The sequence below is a fragment of the Apus apus genome, chromosome 5 (assembly GCF_020740795.1).
Source record: "Apus apus isolate bApuApu2 chromosome 5, bApuApu2.pri.cur, whole genome shotgun sequence".
In the NCBI taxonomy this organism is placed as follows: domain Eukaryota; kingdom Metazoa; phylum Chordata; class Aves; order Apodiformes; family Apodidae; genus Apus; species Apus apus.
In genome coordinates this window covers 2330339-2348349 of record NC_067286.1, presented here as the reverse complement: position 1 = coordinate 2348349, position 18011 = coordinate 2330339, and the positions used below count along the sequence as shown (strand labels likewise).

Below are 18011 nucleotides of genomic sequence, written 5' to 3'. Positions count from 1 at the left end.
GGGATCTCTGCCACTGAGCCCAGCAGCTCATTCACCGCCCGGCGCAGGAGGGTGAATCAGACGTTTCGGTTCTGCTGGTAGAGCCTTGGCATTGCAGGGCTGGCAACATTCCTTGAAACAGCTTTGTGACTGCTGACAAACTGGGAGACACCCACAGAACACCTTCTGCATTGAAAGTACAAGCCACTTCCTACTGCAAAAGTTTGGGACAACAAAATTATCTAAGAATGATGTTAATTAGCACATGTCAAAACAGATGGACACGGATACTCATGTAGTTCCTCACTAGGTAACTTTGAAGATTTCAAGCAAGTATTATTCTCATATTGCGGATACTTCAGTTTAAGAAATGTAAAAACTTGTTTCTGTCACCTGATAAAAAACTGGCCTTGAAACTACTGAGTTAGGTCCAGCCTCCAATCACTATCACTGATTAAGACTTTCCCATCCTTAAGTTGACACACCCAGGCAGGTTCTTTTGGAAAAAAATACTATTGCCACTTCTATTACCCAGCTCTTCATTAGGCTGGCAGTTAAAAAGTATCTCTAGCAACAGATAACTGCAAATGAAGATCACCAAAAGTCAAAAGATTAGGTCAAAAATCTTCCCAGAACTAGGGCGGTTTTTTCCAATTGTTCTAAGAGTACTGTGAAGTTTTTCCCAATGCATTCACCAACCCCTCCTTCCTATCAACACTACTGTGAATAAGCATGATTATAATTTCTATTAAATGATTGAACAGCTCATCATCTACCACCTCAAGCCTCCATAAAAAAGAGACTCACCCAAAGCTGCACATATTGCAAAGAATTTCCCATAGTTGTAACTTATTAAAAGAGCCTAAAATAATTACAAAATATGAAGTAATTACAATTACTAAATGAACCTGAAACAATAACAAGGCTGAATGAACTGGTTCAATATAAAATCTCAACATCTAACCAAAAGTACACTCTCTGAAGGATGAAAGATTAAATGTTTCTCAAGAGACTTCACAGCATGATTTGTCCAGGTTATCTTCTTGAGGATTCTTTAACAAGCTCTTTGCTATTCCTTTCCACTCCATTGCCTCAAGGCTCCAAGAAGGTACATCACTCAAATGATATATGTTGGAATACATCCAGAACCACATGAATATAGTGGATAAGCAGACAAGTAAGATAAATAAAAGCCAACTTGTTGAAGTTGAAATGCTGACATTATTCTGCATGTTCATCATCATACTAGCTCTCAGGTTTTCTGCTCAGGACATTGTTCTTTGATGTATTTATTTTGTAAAAAAAAAAAAGGAAACATTCCAGAAATAGATATTTTGATGAATTAACTTTTTTTTAAGTAATAAATCTTAAGGCACAAAGGTCCAGCTAAATTAAATTAGCTGGGGGAAAAAAGACACCGCATAGTGCTTCTTCTTTAAGACAAATGCACTCATTTAAATACTTATGCATAATCCACCACCATCTTCCAACAATGCAAGTGAATCATGGAAGCATCAATATTTCTGGTTTTCAGTGGAAAAATTTTCAGGAAAATGTGGAGAATCTTCCCACAGAAAATATTTTCTAAGGATTTTTCTAGAAATCACCAAATCCTACAGAAAGTTTTTACAATCAGCAAGAAAAAGTTCTGCCTAAAGCCTCAGCCATGTGGCTACCACTGAGTCTCATCCATCTATTCCATAATTACATCCCAATTTCTCCCACACACTGACATAATTTAGTACCTGCCCTGCTCAGGGGAAAGCATAAGCAGTGCAGTCTAAAAAATGGTGACAGTAAGACCAAGGTGGTTTCGTGTAGACCAGTTTAGAGGCTACTGCTTTTAAGTGTACTATGTTACTTCTACTTTATATGTACTCATAGCGTAAGTTTATGCAGAATTAACACTAGCAAGTCATTCCTTTACTAGGATTTTCTTTCTCTTATTAAATACAGCTACTTATAAGACAACAAATTCCATTTAGAGAAACAGAAACATAATACTGTGTATGGTCTGTGTGCAGCACTCATTCTGCACTGACTCTACACACAAGCCAAAATATCAAGCACTAACATGGCAGAAACGAAGGAAACATTTGCATCTAAACAGCCACTTGAATCTAAACAACCATTTCTTTTCATTTCAACATTTCAATTTCAATCATTAGCAAATACAAACCACAACAAGGTGCTCAGCCTATTAGGAATAACTGGTTCGTTCACAGCTCACTTTTTCATATGCGATTCTTTATAAATAGAGAAGGATGAAGACTTCTTACGTGGAAAGGAACTATCCCCCTCTCAGGTAAAAAACACCCAAATTTACTATGAACTCTTATGCAGATGTGTGACTTTCATGCCAAACTTCTATGCAACATGACCTCATTTTTCCTGATGCCTACTGCAAAGTGCTCCAACCATTGCAGTGCTACAAGAATTTGCTTTACCTCGTAGAATTTTTAACTATATCCCTGCAGATCCTAGGGAACCAGGAAGGGAAATGGAAAGGACTTAATCCAGAGCATTTCCTTCAGAGCCTTAATTTTCATGTGAGCTGTCCTAGTTTTCCACATAAATTTAAGACTATTATAGATTTGCATCACCAAGTTAAATCGGTGCAGGCTCCTGCTTCAAAAGGAATGCCTTTTTCCACTCAACTTCAGGACATTCCTGTGGAACTTTAATCAACTTGAATTAAAGCATTTTGGTTCGTTTTAATTCAGCTGTATTAGAAATCATTTTTTATCAACCTGTTTATTTTAAGGGAAAAACTCTCTATGCAAAAAGATCTTTGAAGAGCCTTGAGGCTTTTCGTCAAGGGCCCTGAACGCCTCTCACTGCCCTTCATCCAGTGCCACACACCAAGCTCAGTGAGAGGAGATGGTTTTATGGATATGGATTGACAGTTTCTGTCATATATTCATTTAAATGCAGAGCAACATTTTTCTTTGTCTTCTTCTGACCAATTATTCCCACCAGAGAACTGCTTTAAGCTGATGCCAAAGCAGCCTTCCAGAGCCAGTTTGGCTCTTCCAGGTGTGTGGATGTACATTTCATCTGTTACAAACTAATTTATACTTACAAAGCATCTTCCACTCTTCTGCATTACTTAGCAAATTTTCATTCTCAGAGCATATCTTGAAAACATTTCAGCTTTCCCCTCCCTCTATCTTCATTTTTTAAAGAAAAGTTACTTTTAATCTCTCCCTGAAGTGATACTATCATCAGCCCTGAAGTCACATCTTACACAGAAACAGATCTTTGCCAAATCTTGGTTTTAAACACGTGTAACTTATTTTCAGTGTCTGTAAATATTTTGCTTACCAATATCAGCTTCCCTGTGATTCTTGATATATTCAGCGAGCTCAAAATTTCCAGCTATTATAGCCACCTAAAGGATTGTAAAATAGGTACAATTAATACATTGCCAGCAATTAAGTAGGAAAAAAAAGCACATTATGTTACTGAAAAACATCGTACAAATCTATTTTCATTTCACAAAGCAGATTAACTGTTTATTACATCTATTCTGCAACAACCACACACAATAAATGAAATAATGTTGAGAAATGATGTCTCAATCTGTTTGCAGGCAGCACTGCCAGTCCCCCAGTTCCCCATTTCCTGAGAATGATGTGATCGTGGATGTCTCAGGAGGCCACCAGCAGAGCTGAGGCTTTTCATGTTGGGGCAGTCAAAACCAGCAGTGAACATTAAACACACCATCCCCAAAGCCCTGGGACTCATACAGATGTGTGGAGAATGCTACAGGAGCAGGCTTGGAGAGACACACTGAAGATATTCTTTCCATTTAATTGTTCCTGGCTCAATACTTACCTGAACAATGAAAACAGGAGCTACAATGCAATGCACATGGGCTAACCCGGGAAGAAGTACCAAGAGCTACAAATATTCAGGTACCAGTAAGACACCAAAAAAGAATAAAAAGATAGGAACTGGAAAAGTTTAGGCATTTTTATAGAATTTAAAGTGTTTTAATAAATAGAATTCTGAAATAATAATTTTATTTTTCATTTCCTGGTTGTCAAACACAGATGTGTAACTATATATTCCAAATGTTCATCTAAGTGCACTTAAAATGAGGAACATCTCCACTGAGGGCATGAGGAAAGTGATTTGATTCTGCCATTGCTGTCTCCTCCTTCTGTTGCCCTGAATACTCAGCAATTGCAGAAGACAATAGTGACAGTTTCTGTTTCCCTCATGGCACGGTGGGTTTCCTGAAGCAGGTTGAAGGGATAAGCTGGGTTCACCATTCTCATAGAAGCTTCTGGATATGCAGGGTGTGGGCCAAAACCATTTTTTAAAAATATAAACTAATATTATTTAAGGACTCCCCTGTGTATTGAGCTACTGTCAGTCAAGAGAACTGTTTGAAAGCTCAGGGAGATTTCTGAGATGAGGACCAGGACAGACTGTCTGCTGGTTTGTCCCACTCCACAAATCCCAGGGGTGAAGTACAATGCCAAGAAAGACTGAAGAACTGGTCTCAGAGAGGTGTATGAAGAGCAGTTAATGGGAATAATTTGTCTCCATGTAACAAACACAAGACCATATTTCTGCAGTCACCACAGGGAAGTGAATGGAAAATTTTATTTACTAGCCAAAAAAAACAGACTAATATGGAAATCCTCAAAAATTAAGACTTCACACAGAAGAAACAACTTACAGACAGGAAATCTTGAATATTATATTAAGGTTGCAAACCTGCTCTAAACGGCAGACACAAAGCTGACTTAAATCACAAGTCATGAATATAACATCCATTTCACTTACAAATAAAATAATTACACATCTTTTCTGCACTTTCCATTCAGCATCGATTATTTACACAGGCCTCCTTTTGCCATAATCATAGAATGGTTTGGGTTGGAAGGGACCTTAAAGATCATTCAGTCCCAACCCCCCTGCATGGGCAGGGACACCTCCCACCAGCCCAGGCTGCTCCAAGCCCCATCCAACCTGCCCTTCAACACTGCCAGGGATGGGGCAGCCACAGCTTCTCTGGGCAACCTGGGCCAGGGTCTCATTAGCACATCTCATGAAGGGCTCCAAGTGGACTCCCCAAGTATCTTCCTGGAAGAAGTCACCTTGAAACATAGCACTAGGAAGACTATTTGCTACAGGCATGGGTGTACTGCCTTAGGAAAAAAGAACCCTCTGCCATACCCCTAAATAAAACTAGATGGAACTGTTGAAAGCCAGATTATCACACTCTCCTCCCCTCCACAGTCCTCCTGGTGACTCCATTTTAAGGCCTTGCTGTAGACCCAAGACTTCCATTGTGTTGGTCCTTACACTTCACACCATTACTCATTAATCCTTCCTGTCTGCAGCCTTGGAAATCCTTGCTGAAGAACCCAGATTTAAAGAAACGGTTTCAAACACAGCCAAGTAATCTCCCATTTATCTTTTGGTCCTAAGCAAGTAGTAATTGGTTGAAAGAGACTGATTTTGTTTAGGTTGGAAACTCTTCTTACTAGTAAAATATGAGCAAGACTTTGAGGAATTTACTATATTTTAAGTATAATACCATATCAGAATAACTTTTTTAGATTACTAAGAAAAGTTTAAAGCAAACAGCTGAAGCAAACATTTATCATGTTTGTGCCCTGAATGCAGGTCTTTCCCCAGTTTATTTTTTTTATTATTTTTCAGGTTCTGTCTTTTCTTATTCACAAATCATTTCTTGTGTTGCTAAAAATTTCTATCCAGCACAGAGGCTAAATACAGTAATGATATTTTCTTTTTATTTCAAGTGGCAGAAATCCTGTTCCAAATCTGTGTAGCATCTAACAGTTCTACTCAACCTGTGCATACTTGTGTTTTAAAATAACCCTCAATAGGCAGCCATCAGAATGGCATGTGCATCATTTTTGTCCTTCAAATAATTAACATAATTACTTAATATAATTATCATACAATATCACCATACTTACTCGTGATAATCATGTAATTATTTTCTCATTGCACTATTAGCAGTAAGGAAATGCTTTGCTTTGGGCACTTCTCAGTTGTGTTGTATCAAAGGTTGATGGATTCTTGGGAGCAAAATGCATTAGTATGAATCAATACCCCTGGTTCAGCTCAATCCCACTGCTGCTTTTAGGCTGCAGCTGGAAAAATAGAGAGTGTTTCTTCTCAGACATGTGATAAGACTTCTGCATGTCATAATAACTGCAAAGATCAGGGAGGTCAGAGACAGAGGTAGATTGGTGCACTGCCACCTCACAGCCACCTGAGGCAATTATCCATCTGAAAATTGCTATTTTAACCATTCCTAAGACCACCCAAGGAACTACTCCTGAAATAAAGTGCTTCTCAGCACAGATGATGTATCAGAATCTGGCCCCAGCCTCCTCTGTACAACTTCTGAAGTGGAACTCATGATTCTCCCTGGCAAACAGCACCATGAAAGGAACAGCAGAGCTGTACAAATGCTGTCCCTTTAACTTCACATTCCACAGCCTGGCTTGGTTCTGGTTTATAAAAGCAACATTTGTGTAGATCAGGGGTTTTCTCTGCATTCTAAGCAAGCAACAATATCTGTCTTCAATATTACCCCTAATTAGCATGTAGAATTCAAGCAGGGAATTCACCAGTGACAGGCAGCTTGCTAGACAGCCACCATGTCGCTCAAATGAAAGGATTTTTAATACAGAGGAGATTTTAAAACTCAAGTATAAACATGCTGTTCAAGTGATAAGCACATTTCATTACTTGGAAAAAAAAAAGATATTGACAGATAGCTAAGAGACAGCTTGACAGAGAATTGTTCCTGTGCTACTGAAACAAGCACTAGATTCCTCAAGCTCAAAATATCATTTCTCTCAATTTAATTTACTTCAATTTGCTAAAGACATTATGTAAAATTCTAGCTGCAAAAATGAAGGGAAAATATGTCAAGATCTAAAGAAAGCAAGAAAAAGTTAAAAAGTACAAATATTTCTTGGCATAACATCAACTTACTTCACTTGAATTTGATGGGTAAAGAGTGTGGGAGAAAATGAAGTCAGAGCAAAATCTGAAAATGAAACTCATTCAATTTTTACAGTTGCAAACCAAAAAGCACAGCAACCACTGCCTCTTTGCCATCAAAACGTAGCTTGAAGCAAAGTTCTGGTGGGCCCAAATGTAACTCTAACTGTGAATGCAGGAGGGCAAGTGAATGGTCTTCACAAGATTCAGGGCTTGAACCAAATGAAGGTGGTGTAAAGTCTCTCACAGATTAAGATTAAAACTGTATTTTTCCTAAATTTCCTTTTCCTTTAGAAAAAAAGAATACAAATGTAGTATCTTCACAGAAAATAAGCTTCATAAATCACACGGTTTTAAATAGCCAGATTTTGCCTTTCAGGATCTTCTGTAGATTTCTAATTGAGAGGTTATGGCAGGAAAGAAGGTTTTGTTTAGGGTTATTTGTTTGTTGGGATTTTTTTCAAATTTTTTTTAATCTCTTCTGAGCAGTGAAAATGTAGCACAACCACCAAAGCTACAGTGAAAGCCTTTTTTCCCCAATTCCAGTAGGAATTGGATTCCAGTCATCAAAAGGCATCACATGTGTGTTTACAGACATGAAATATTACCAGGAAAGGCTGGAGGTAGCACTCTACAACTAGAGGCTATTTACACACCCTGTTATGCTGAAGCTTCAAGAATTGTAGCTTTTTAAAGCTGCATTTACAGCAGTCTTAGCAGAATTCAGCTTCTTTCATCCTTGCAACAAAAGTCCTCCCATTTCATCCTTTTGCCACAGACAAGACACTTGCATCAAAAAGGCCCGTCCTTAAGTCGCATTATTCTGCAAACCTGATAAAACCTGTTTATGCATCTTCTAAAAAAAAAAAAAATAAAAAAGACATTGCTCACCTAGAATTTCCACTAAAATCTGCCCTTTTATTTACCCTACTTTTAAAGGCTGTATTTACTTTGCATCAGCTCCAGAAGCAGAGACTGCACCTGCAGCGTTCGCAGCACGGTGTCAATCCAAGTCCAGCTGAAAACCATGATTAAGTGGTTCAAGTGCAGGGCTTTCAGACCCAAGCCTGGATCTTTATCTGCTGCACTGACATTTGGTTGGGATCTCTGCCATATGTATGTATATTTTAATCATCATTAGAGGCAGTTTGATATCAATAATAGTAACCAAAGTGAATCATTGATCAGCTCCATGTTTCACTGACCCCACTAAGGATGCTAACAAGGGCATGTAACTGTTGTCAAATTATATTTGACAACACACATGACTGGAGTGAATAAATACATATACAGCAGGAAAGCAAGCAGAAAGTAAAGCTAAGCAGGAAGATGTGTCTTAGAAGGAAGTAGTTCATACAAAATCAAAAGAAAGGAGGGGGCACCCATGCAGCTAGGCTGGCAGTATCACCTCCTGTTTCCACAATACTCTGTGTTCATAATGTCATTGTCACAAAAAGTTGATGGAGTCACTGGAAGAGGTCACAGCTGAGACACACTCAGGCTGGAAGCACCAAGCCATGGGGTTAAGGACTCCCTGGGCAAGGTGGCAGAGATGAAAGCGGGTTGTGACTGTCAGGGGGCATCACACAGAGGGTGACCATCAGCTCTGTGTTTGTACAGATACTGGCTCAGCCACGGCAGAAGCAAAGCTTGTGACAGTCACCCCGTGGTCTCACTGACTCTCTCACAGACAGATGTGCTTTTCAAACGGTGCAACTGGTGAGAGTGCCTTCCTGTGTGCCATGCCAGGCACTGCCAGATGCTCCGCCACAATTTAGTGAGGAAGGGAAGTTTAAGTGACACTTGGCTTGTTGCTAGGGATGGTAACTATGTGACAGCACAGGGAAATAGAAACTTGAATGGATGAAGTGGCTGTAACTGGGTGGGGGGGGAAAGCAGGGGGGAGACAAGGCACCCCATGATTGCCAGTCCAGCATAGAACACTAAATGAGGAATGACCCTCAAAAGAGGTGAGTCACCTTCAGAAGGGTATTTCTTTCTCCTGGCACAGCTTTATTCTCATCTGATTTTCTGATATTTACAGTCAGAAACATTCCCTCTGGATACAGACAGGTTTTAAGTTGGCTTTCAGAAGTCAATTCAGAAATTAAACATTTGACACATCTGGTTAGTTCTGCTCTCCTGAATCTAGTTCCCCAAAGAAATTTAGTTTAAATAATGGCAAATAAAACAACTGTGTAAACAGCAAAACCTGACAGATGTCCAGGTACAGGTTTCAGAGCAACAGAGTTTCATAATATTTTCAGACTCTGGATCAGACATAAGTGGCAGCACTGACTCACCAAAGACTTTCTGTTCAGCCTCATAAATGCAGTTCTTAATATATCAGTTACTTGCAGTCAAGTATTTAGATTTTTTTGCTTGTGATTAATGCAGAGTTTTCTTCCTTTCGGGAAACTGGAAACTGTGGATGCACTTTGCCTGTCACTAACCTTTCATAATTGATTTTTTTCCACTCTTTAAATGCATCACAGGTAGAGTTTATATTAAATTAGAGCAAGATCTTTGCAGCCTGTTAGTAAATACGATTTTAGAGCACTATAGGTTAGTCCCTGAAAGGCAAGAACCAAAACTAAATTACATTCTCTCTCATTGGAACAAACTGTTTTACCCAATAAGAAGCAACACAAAAAAAGACAGAAACTGAAGTTGTCCCCTCTTGAACCCAGCCAATGAACTTTGACAAACTCTCTAAATGGGAGTGAGGAGAGCATCTCTCAGTTCATGTTTCACCCCCAGTCAAGGCTGCTGCATTTTCTTCTGCCCACGCTTTGATTTTAGACCAGGCAAGACAAAAAAGCTTCCAAATGCCCTGCCCAAAAGGAGGGCAGGGGAAGCTGCTTGGGCTGCAGAGTTGTAGCTGCAATTCACAAGAAGCAGTTCATGATAAAACAGTCACCATCACCCCTGCCCTCCTGGCTTGCTTTTTTCTTCCCCTTCTCTTCCAGACAATTTCACTTCCCTGATGAAAGTACATTTCATGACTCTTCCCTTCAGGGCTGATGTTTCACCCGTGCACTGTCTCTGCCACCCAGCAGTGCTCACTGTAGGACGGTCTTTCAAGAACACCTGAATTTGCAATGACTTCAGGTATGACACCAAGCATTTTAAAAGATAGCTGTGTCCTAGGACAAAACATGACTTCACTCTTGACTTTTTTCAGTCTCAGCTAAGCAGCAGACACACAGGTGGACACGCAGGGTATTCTGAGGTACATCTACGCTATGTGTTCCCAACTTCAGGTGGAACTAGAGAGAAGAGGTGGTACAATCCTGCAAACGCCACTGCAACCAAACTCTCCAGAAACTGCCTTCTGCTTAAATCACAGACTTAGGAAGTCATACACTTGTTACTGTACCACTGAGGGCTACACTGCTCTAACAAGAAACACCATTTAAGCAATCGCAGCTGATATGCAATAGGATTCACAACCAACAGCAACTAGTGAGAAATTAACACAAGTGAACTCAGAAGGAATGGTTGGAATCATTTCCTTAACGAAAAGGCCACCAGAAAAGCTCTTCCATGTGTCCTAATTAGGATGTGTTTTCTTGATATTAAAAATCTAAGAACGTTAGCACTTCTAACAAACATAAGTTTCCAGACAAAAATTCACCCAATAGCTGCAATAACAAGACATGATAATCCCATCTCTAAATCATTCCATTATAATCACAACCTTTGGAGCCAGGCACCTCTATAACTTGACATTGAAATCTAATGGTGTTTACTGTGGGGCAGCCAAAAGGCAACACAGCTCAACTTCAACGTATTTCTATCATGTCCTCTTGAAAGAAAAGCTCTCCCTGATAAAACAAAGAGGTAAAGGCTTTTTGGAGTCTAAAGCCACTTTGAAGTTTGTCACAGTGTGAAGTCAAATGGATGATATGAGGTGCAAAGACCCTGCTCCCCTGTATGCCTGTGCACGCCCATGCAGCACACAGCACCAGGAGGTTCCATCCCTGATAAATAGTGACACAAAACCATGCAGCATGCTCTGCAGGCTCCCTCAAAAAAACCCTCCACTTGATATGCATTCCTTGCTCTCATATCTGAGCAGCGTGTCGATTTTAAAACTCTCTTCAGTGGTACAGATGGAGCTCGGTTTGGAAAAGCAAGAAGCAATCTGTGTTCCACATTTCTTTTCCATAGGTGTGGGAGAAAAATGTACTGATCAAACGCTGCTGGTTCCTTATGCAATTCCACAGAGTTTGTGCAGGAAGGGATATTTATTCAATAAATATAATCACATATCTAGAACTCCTTTTCCTTTGGAAATGCATTATTTTCTAATACCTCAGCAAAACGTGCAGCTTGGCAAGCATTGTTCTGAGCTCCTATCACAGCATACACTTCAGGTATTTTCGATCAGATAAGACAAGAAGAATTCAAGAAATACAACAAAATGGTTTTGTTTTTTTCCCTGAACCAAATCCTATGCAGTCACAACACCTACATCATCTAAAGCAGACATGCTGAATAATCATGAATTCTGTATTTTACGGTCCATAATCAAAGGGCAAAGTATCATCCCACATTTTGTAGTTGCATTAATTACAGTTGATTTCTGGACCTTGAGGCTACAGTATTGTAAAATAAAACTGGCAGAAGCTTCTTGGATCACTTAATTATAAAATAAAACCAAATGCTTGATTAATAAACTATTAATATCAGAATTCATTTTGTCTAACAGCGCTCCTGGGTACATACAGTAGGGATGACATGAAACACAACCTCAAGAAAATAAATGTTTCCATTCTGGAGACACACATTTACATTTACACTCCAAAACTGTGTTAAAAAGTAGGAGGTTTTGAAGTTGAGAAATGAAAGGTTTTATTTGCTAAAATAAAAATAATTTCTAAAAAATTAATTTTATGAATTTCAGGCTGTATTTTAGGTATAACATTTAAAAAGTTTCAGAAAAAGTCACTGAAATACGATTAACAAGATATAAATGGAATAGATAAAAGCAGTAAAACTTAATTTTCTCTTTAGTAATGTTAGGAAAGAATATAAGCAAAAAATCACACTCAGCCTTTTTATACAGGTTTCCTTCCTGTACAGAAAATAATTTTAACAATATTAATTATATCTTGTAATACAAGCTTAATATTATGCATTTTGAAAGGAACTAACTTTGTATATTAATATATCTGATGTCCAGTAGATGGCAAAATATCAGCAGCTATCACCTTTAATCTTCTTGACAGTTCCTGAATTCAACGCCCAAAGTATCGATTTCCATTTTATGTCTTTCTAGTCTCCACTTTCTCTTTCATTGGCTAGAGTTGAGCTTTACCTTTTGGCTGTTTTCTGTATGTTATCTGCTTGAAAGACAATTTCATCTTCACCAGTCCTTGATACAACAAAGCACAATCATGTTACTATCCTTTAAATAGTCCTTTGAAGACAGTTTCTTCACCACTGAATTTTTTTTCTCCCCAAGCACGCTGCTGCTACTGTTCCCAAATTTGCCAGCACATGTTAGCATACTGTGTACAAAAATCTCTTAGCAACAATATCTTAGTGTCTAACATTTTTCCTTCTTCCAACTATGATTCACGGAGCCATCTGTAGTCAGATATTGACATGCAGCAGCTTAAAATAGATCCCTTGCATTTGCTCAACAACTAGTTTTAGCATCTGAAAATATAAATTATGGGAAAGGGCCAATATTTCTTTGAGGCTCTTCATCACTCCCTGGATCATTTTAGCACCGTTTAAACAAAGGCTTGTCCCCTTCACTTCACCTTAGTATTAAGGTCAAAGTATTCTTGCTTTCCAGAGCACAGCAAGAAGGCAGCTCCACAGGGCTGGGTGCAGCCCCTTATGGAAGCTCTCCAAGCAATCTCGACAGCTTCCCTGGTGAGGACCACCCCACGCTGGCACCCTGGCTATTTTTTTAATTGTAATCAAAGAGTAGGTTTTTAAATGTCAAGTATTGCTACGTGCAGCACTAAGATCTAAGCATTTTTCACACCCTTGGAGCCTAAACCTCATGGGAAGTGCCCTAAAATAGGTGGGACAAGGTCAACATCCCAGCTGGGCAACAACAAAGAGACTTCTCCAGCAGCAGCTACTGTAGGGAATGCAACTATACCCCACACACTCTTCAGGGAATGGAAACAGAAAATACAACCATAGCCTCCCAAGCACGGGTTTTGCCTCTCAAAACTCCTAAGAAATTTCCACTCAGAAGAGAAAGCAATTTGTTTTCAGCTACAAGTTCATACCCAAAGACTTTGCATAAAGCAAGTCATTTGTTGCAATACATTGTGCAATTTTGGATATGTTAAAATAATAACACAGCAGTAAAGTCAGGAAATATTAATTAAAATAAAACATATGCACTAGAATATATTATATTAAAAAAGATTCAGTAGCATGGCTTTGAAACCATCTTAAGTGTGAAGAACAAATTTCCACCTCAGTGAAATCAAACAGAATTTTATCTGCTTCAAAGGAACAAGAATTTTACCCTAAATATTTTTGAGCAATTAAAATTTTAAAAACAAGAAAACAACGTGCAACCAAATACATTACTTTTATTTAGCTGACTATTATCAAAAAAAAGTGCACTGCAAGCATAACAGGGCTGGCCCATTTTCATTACTAAAATGCTGGTTTTGCTCGCAAGAGCTTTTACAGACCCTGTGGGTCCTTCTGAACTACCCTCCGTAGTCATGAGGCAGTTCCAGAGCTGAGTAGCTTAGTGAATTCAAGTCAAAATGGAATGACTTCCTTTTAGTCTCTTGATGTCCTGCAGTGCTGTCTTAGCAGGACTCTACACTGGGGTGACGCCTCCAATGCCTGTAGGCAGCTCTCTTCATTCTCCAGTAACCTTGCTATGATTTAAAAAGCAGAACCTGTATTTTATTTTACATTGTCCTTCCATCAACACACACAACTGCCTTCTCAAAACTTCACTCCTCTTACTCATGCATAAGCCATGACTGAATACCTTCAGATTCAATTGAGCCTGCTTGGACACCAAGATAAAAAAATACAAGTCATTTCCTCACAACATGTGAGCAAATCACTTGTAAATCACCTCACCCTCTCGGCTTTGAAATGCAAACCTAACTCCTGTGACAAAAGGATCCCGTTGCTATGCAAGGACCAGAAAGTGCTGAACTGAATAAACTGGCAAGTTGATTAAAGTTACCACAGAACAAGTCAGAAAGCTAAAAAGGAACACGCAGGCAAATTCATCCCGGGCACAATTTCACTGCTTCTTTTATTTCCTCTTGGGTTTTTTTCAGATGAGAAATAACTACGGAATTTAGGTGATCTTACTTTGCACGGGTTGTATTAAACCTCCTCCACAGTCACTGCAGGAATTGGGAAATGTAATGTTTATATCTATTTTAAAAGTAGAAAAAAAGTACATGACATCTTCTTTCTGCTGCTCTGCTTGAAGTGCCACCTCGCAAGCCATGCTCAACTAATACACTTTTTTCTATACTTGCATTTTAATAATTAATAGAGAAAAGCAAAAAAAGCTGTGTGATACTCACACCCTTACAATGACAGACCCATTCCATGGAAAAATCTAGCTCAAGTTGGAAAGAGCCATCAAAAGCCAGTTATTACATAATCCTTATTACTGCTACATGGGCAAGCAGCAATTCCAAAGGAGTATTTACTAAAAGCAGATCAAGCCAGGTTGCAGCATCAGATTAACCAGATAAGACACAGCCTCTAAGAAAACTGACTTAATTTTCTCACACACACCTCCCCCACCCAATAGTATGCTAAATCAAAAAGCCATGAAATGCAGTCTTCTTCAGCTGAACTCTTTTAGGAAAAGACTGTCAAAGGGTGCTATTTGTATATTTTGCTTTCCTTTCAATCACAGTAAATGACAATATTCAGCTTCTGAAGGAAGTCCTACCTCATGGAAAAGCCAAAATGGGCTATATTAGCTGCTTCTTCCCCAGACACTTCCAGAAAAATGTCTTCCTACTCACAGCAGACAGTAGATACTGCCCACTATTTCACAGTAAAGACTGTTTATGGGATTCCATTCTGCAGACACTTAATAATACAGTGTTGCTTAAACAGCTCAAGCTGCTTTTGGATGTCCACGGGATGAAACGCAGATGGTTAATGAAATACTATGATTATTTTACCTAATACATTAGGTGGATTCGTTCCACACAATGAGGGTTAACTATACTAAAACCTTTGGAAAGAGCAGTCTAGTGAAAGTCAATGCCAGTAACAAACTCTGAGGAAGACAAACACTGGTCAGCAGCATTTGCCAACTGCTTGTCACAAATGTTCTCTCCAAATGCCAATGCAAGAAGATGCTAAGTCTGTCCTACAGGCAGAGATCCTCCATCTTAACAAGCAACGAGAAATCACTTGGATATTGCCAGCAATTAACACTCAATAGCCTGTAGAATCATTCAAAAACAAGAAAAAATGTCACCACATTGCCCATCCATCATAATTATGATCATTAATCTGTACTTGCAGGTCTGAAGGGCTCACAAATCCTACCTTCAGGCTGTGCTCAGCACTGCATGGACACCAAATAAAAATACCATTGTTGCCCAGACACTCAAGTGCAAGTTCATAGAAACTTTGAATGGTTTGAGTTGGAAGGGACCTTTAAAGGTCATCCATTCCAACCCCTCTGCAGTGAGCAGGGACATCTTCAATGAGATCAGGTTGCTCAAGAGCCCTGTCCAACCTGACCTTGAATGTTTCCAGGGTTGAGGCATCTACCACCTCTCTGGGCAACCTGGGCCAGTGTTTCACCACCCTTATTGTAAACCATTTCTTCCTTACATCTTATCTGAAGTTGTGACAATCCGTTCGATTACAGGCAGACAGAGAAACACAGGAAAACAGCAGGAAAAGATCATTGGGCATCCTGGTCATCGTGGCAGAAGCAGCCCCAGCAAAAAAGGTGGATTTCAGTTTCTTTGGTATTTGTGGTTCATCAGTGTTGACTAATTCAGTCAGTGTCACTAAAGCTATCACACACATAATAACAGCATACAAAAGGTAACAAGATATTACATTTTATAGAGCTACTGAATGGTACTGATATCTCAAAATAACATGCTTTAACAATGAGAAAAATGTAAATGTAGCAGATTACTGCAAACCTGCTTCTCTATGGTTTGTGAAACAAATTTCCCATAAGGTTTAACCTTCTTATACCACACATACAGGTAAAAGAATCAAGAATTCATAGAACAACATGTCTCATCTCTCCCACAGAGCAGAGCCTGATACAATAGACTTTTCTGCAAGAATAGTGAGAATAAAAACAACTAGGTATCTGTCACTCTCTTAGATGTTTATACAGTGTCTACCATTTCCATTTCAATACATCTGAAACCCTGGCAATTATGCAACACCAATAAATGGACATTTTCTATTAATCTTGTTCATATCATTCCTGTCTTGGGGCTAATGGGGTTTTCTGATGGCTTAGAGACAAAATATTTATTCACCCTAAATTCACTATTAGGAAATAAAACCACAAAAAAATTCTTCCAAGAGGTTCAACAATGAAATAAAATATTTCCAATTTCAAGATTCACCATTCTCTTTATAGCTACAGAAAAAAAAAAAAAAAAACACAAAGCTGACCTTTTAACAAGGCTAAGACCTGCTATCTACCACTGCCCAGTTAGGATCAGGCTATTTAAGAACTTACCCTCTCCACCTTCTCTTCTAGGATATAGTATAAACAAAATCACAGGAGTAATGTTTAATCTTGTTCTCAAAATCCTATAATTAAATTAAGATTATACAAATCCCCACTGCCTCTTGCAACTTCACCCACGACAACTAATTGCCTCTGAGTCGCAGACAAGCCTCTCTTACTTTGAGGCAAGAACTGGTAGTGGCCCTCAGAATTTAGTTTCTTTAATTTGTTCCCTTTTATAACTGAGTTTCAGTTGCTTCTGAGTTTTTGGAAGTTTATCCATTTAGTGGAAAAATGGACAGATTGTCTCCTGGCTACCTCAGAGACATTTTTTCCCAAGGAATTCTGCTGCGTGTGAGAACACCTGAGGCATTTTGGCTGAACATCCCTGTCTCAGTGGGGAGAGGGAGAATAAAAGTGTAAATAAAAGGGTCTGGGATCCTCTACATGGAGCACAACACCAAAAAAAATGGTCTCCTGGACAGTCCTGCATAAGTTTACACTCATACAACAATTGTGCAGCAACAACTGCTTTTTAAAAACATTTTTTTTAAAGAAGACACCTTCTGCAGTCAGTGTTTTTCACATCTCCAAGTGTGGCAATATTTTGCCCTTCTCAATAAAAGGTAAACCTATCATTTAATTTCTATATGTTTTACTATATTACTTCCATTTGTCTGCTTTTCAGAAAGCATGATAGGTTAAGACAAGGGTCAGGAGTGATCAGCCAGCACTGTCCAAACCATCACTGGGTCAAGAGGAATGAATTTTCACCCCCCTCTATCAATACAGATTTTTCTGCTCCTTTATCTCTTGCTACATCCAGCCCTCATTGAGCCAAGTGAGAGTATCAGTGAAAGCTCCTTAGGTCAAGGTCTAAATTTTCAGAAGTAGCTGCAATATCTTCAAAGGTAGAAGCATCTTTGACATCTCATGTTTTCAGCATGAGTATTATATTCTGCTTTCTTATTTTCTTGCCACCATTTCATTAAGGAACCAAATCTTGACCTTGGGTAATTGTACTTCATGTGCCAGTAAGGAGAAGCATCTGCTCAACAATTTGTCAATACTTCACAGTTGATGAGAGCAGGAAATCTCCTGGCATGTGAGGTCACCTCTAACTTGCCATTGAGTACTCTCCTGTTGCAAGTATTACTTGGAACAGTACAGCTTTTCTCTCTTCTATTCTCTGGATTAATTTCCTTTGGCAACTTTTTCTCCTAATACCTGAACAGATACTATATCACCACTACAAAGGCATAAATATGTCCAAGGAGATACGTAAAATTAAAAAAAAAGACACCTCTTTTCTCAAGTGAGAACATGATTTCTGCTACATAAA

The 18011-nt window shown here is 38.9% G+C and overlaps 1 protein-coding gene across 3 annotated transcripts in view; it reads right to left on the bottom strand.

Annotated features, from left to right (window-relative positions):
* Positions 1–18011, bottom strand: part of SHANK2 (SH3 and multiple ankyrin repeat domains 2) — a 300961-nt gene that overhangs the window by 258891 nt on the left and 24059 nt on the right. For all 3 annotated transcript variants that reach the window (XM_051622537.1, XM_051622538.1, XM_051622536.1), the window contains exon 9: positions 3304–3370. In XM_051622537.1, the coding sequence (XP_051478497.1) occupies positions 3304–3370 (67 nt within the window). The remainder of the gene's footprint in view (positions 1–3303; positions 3371–18011) is intronic.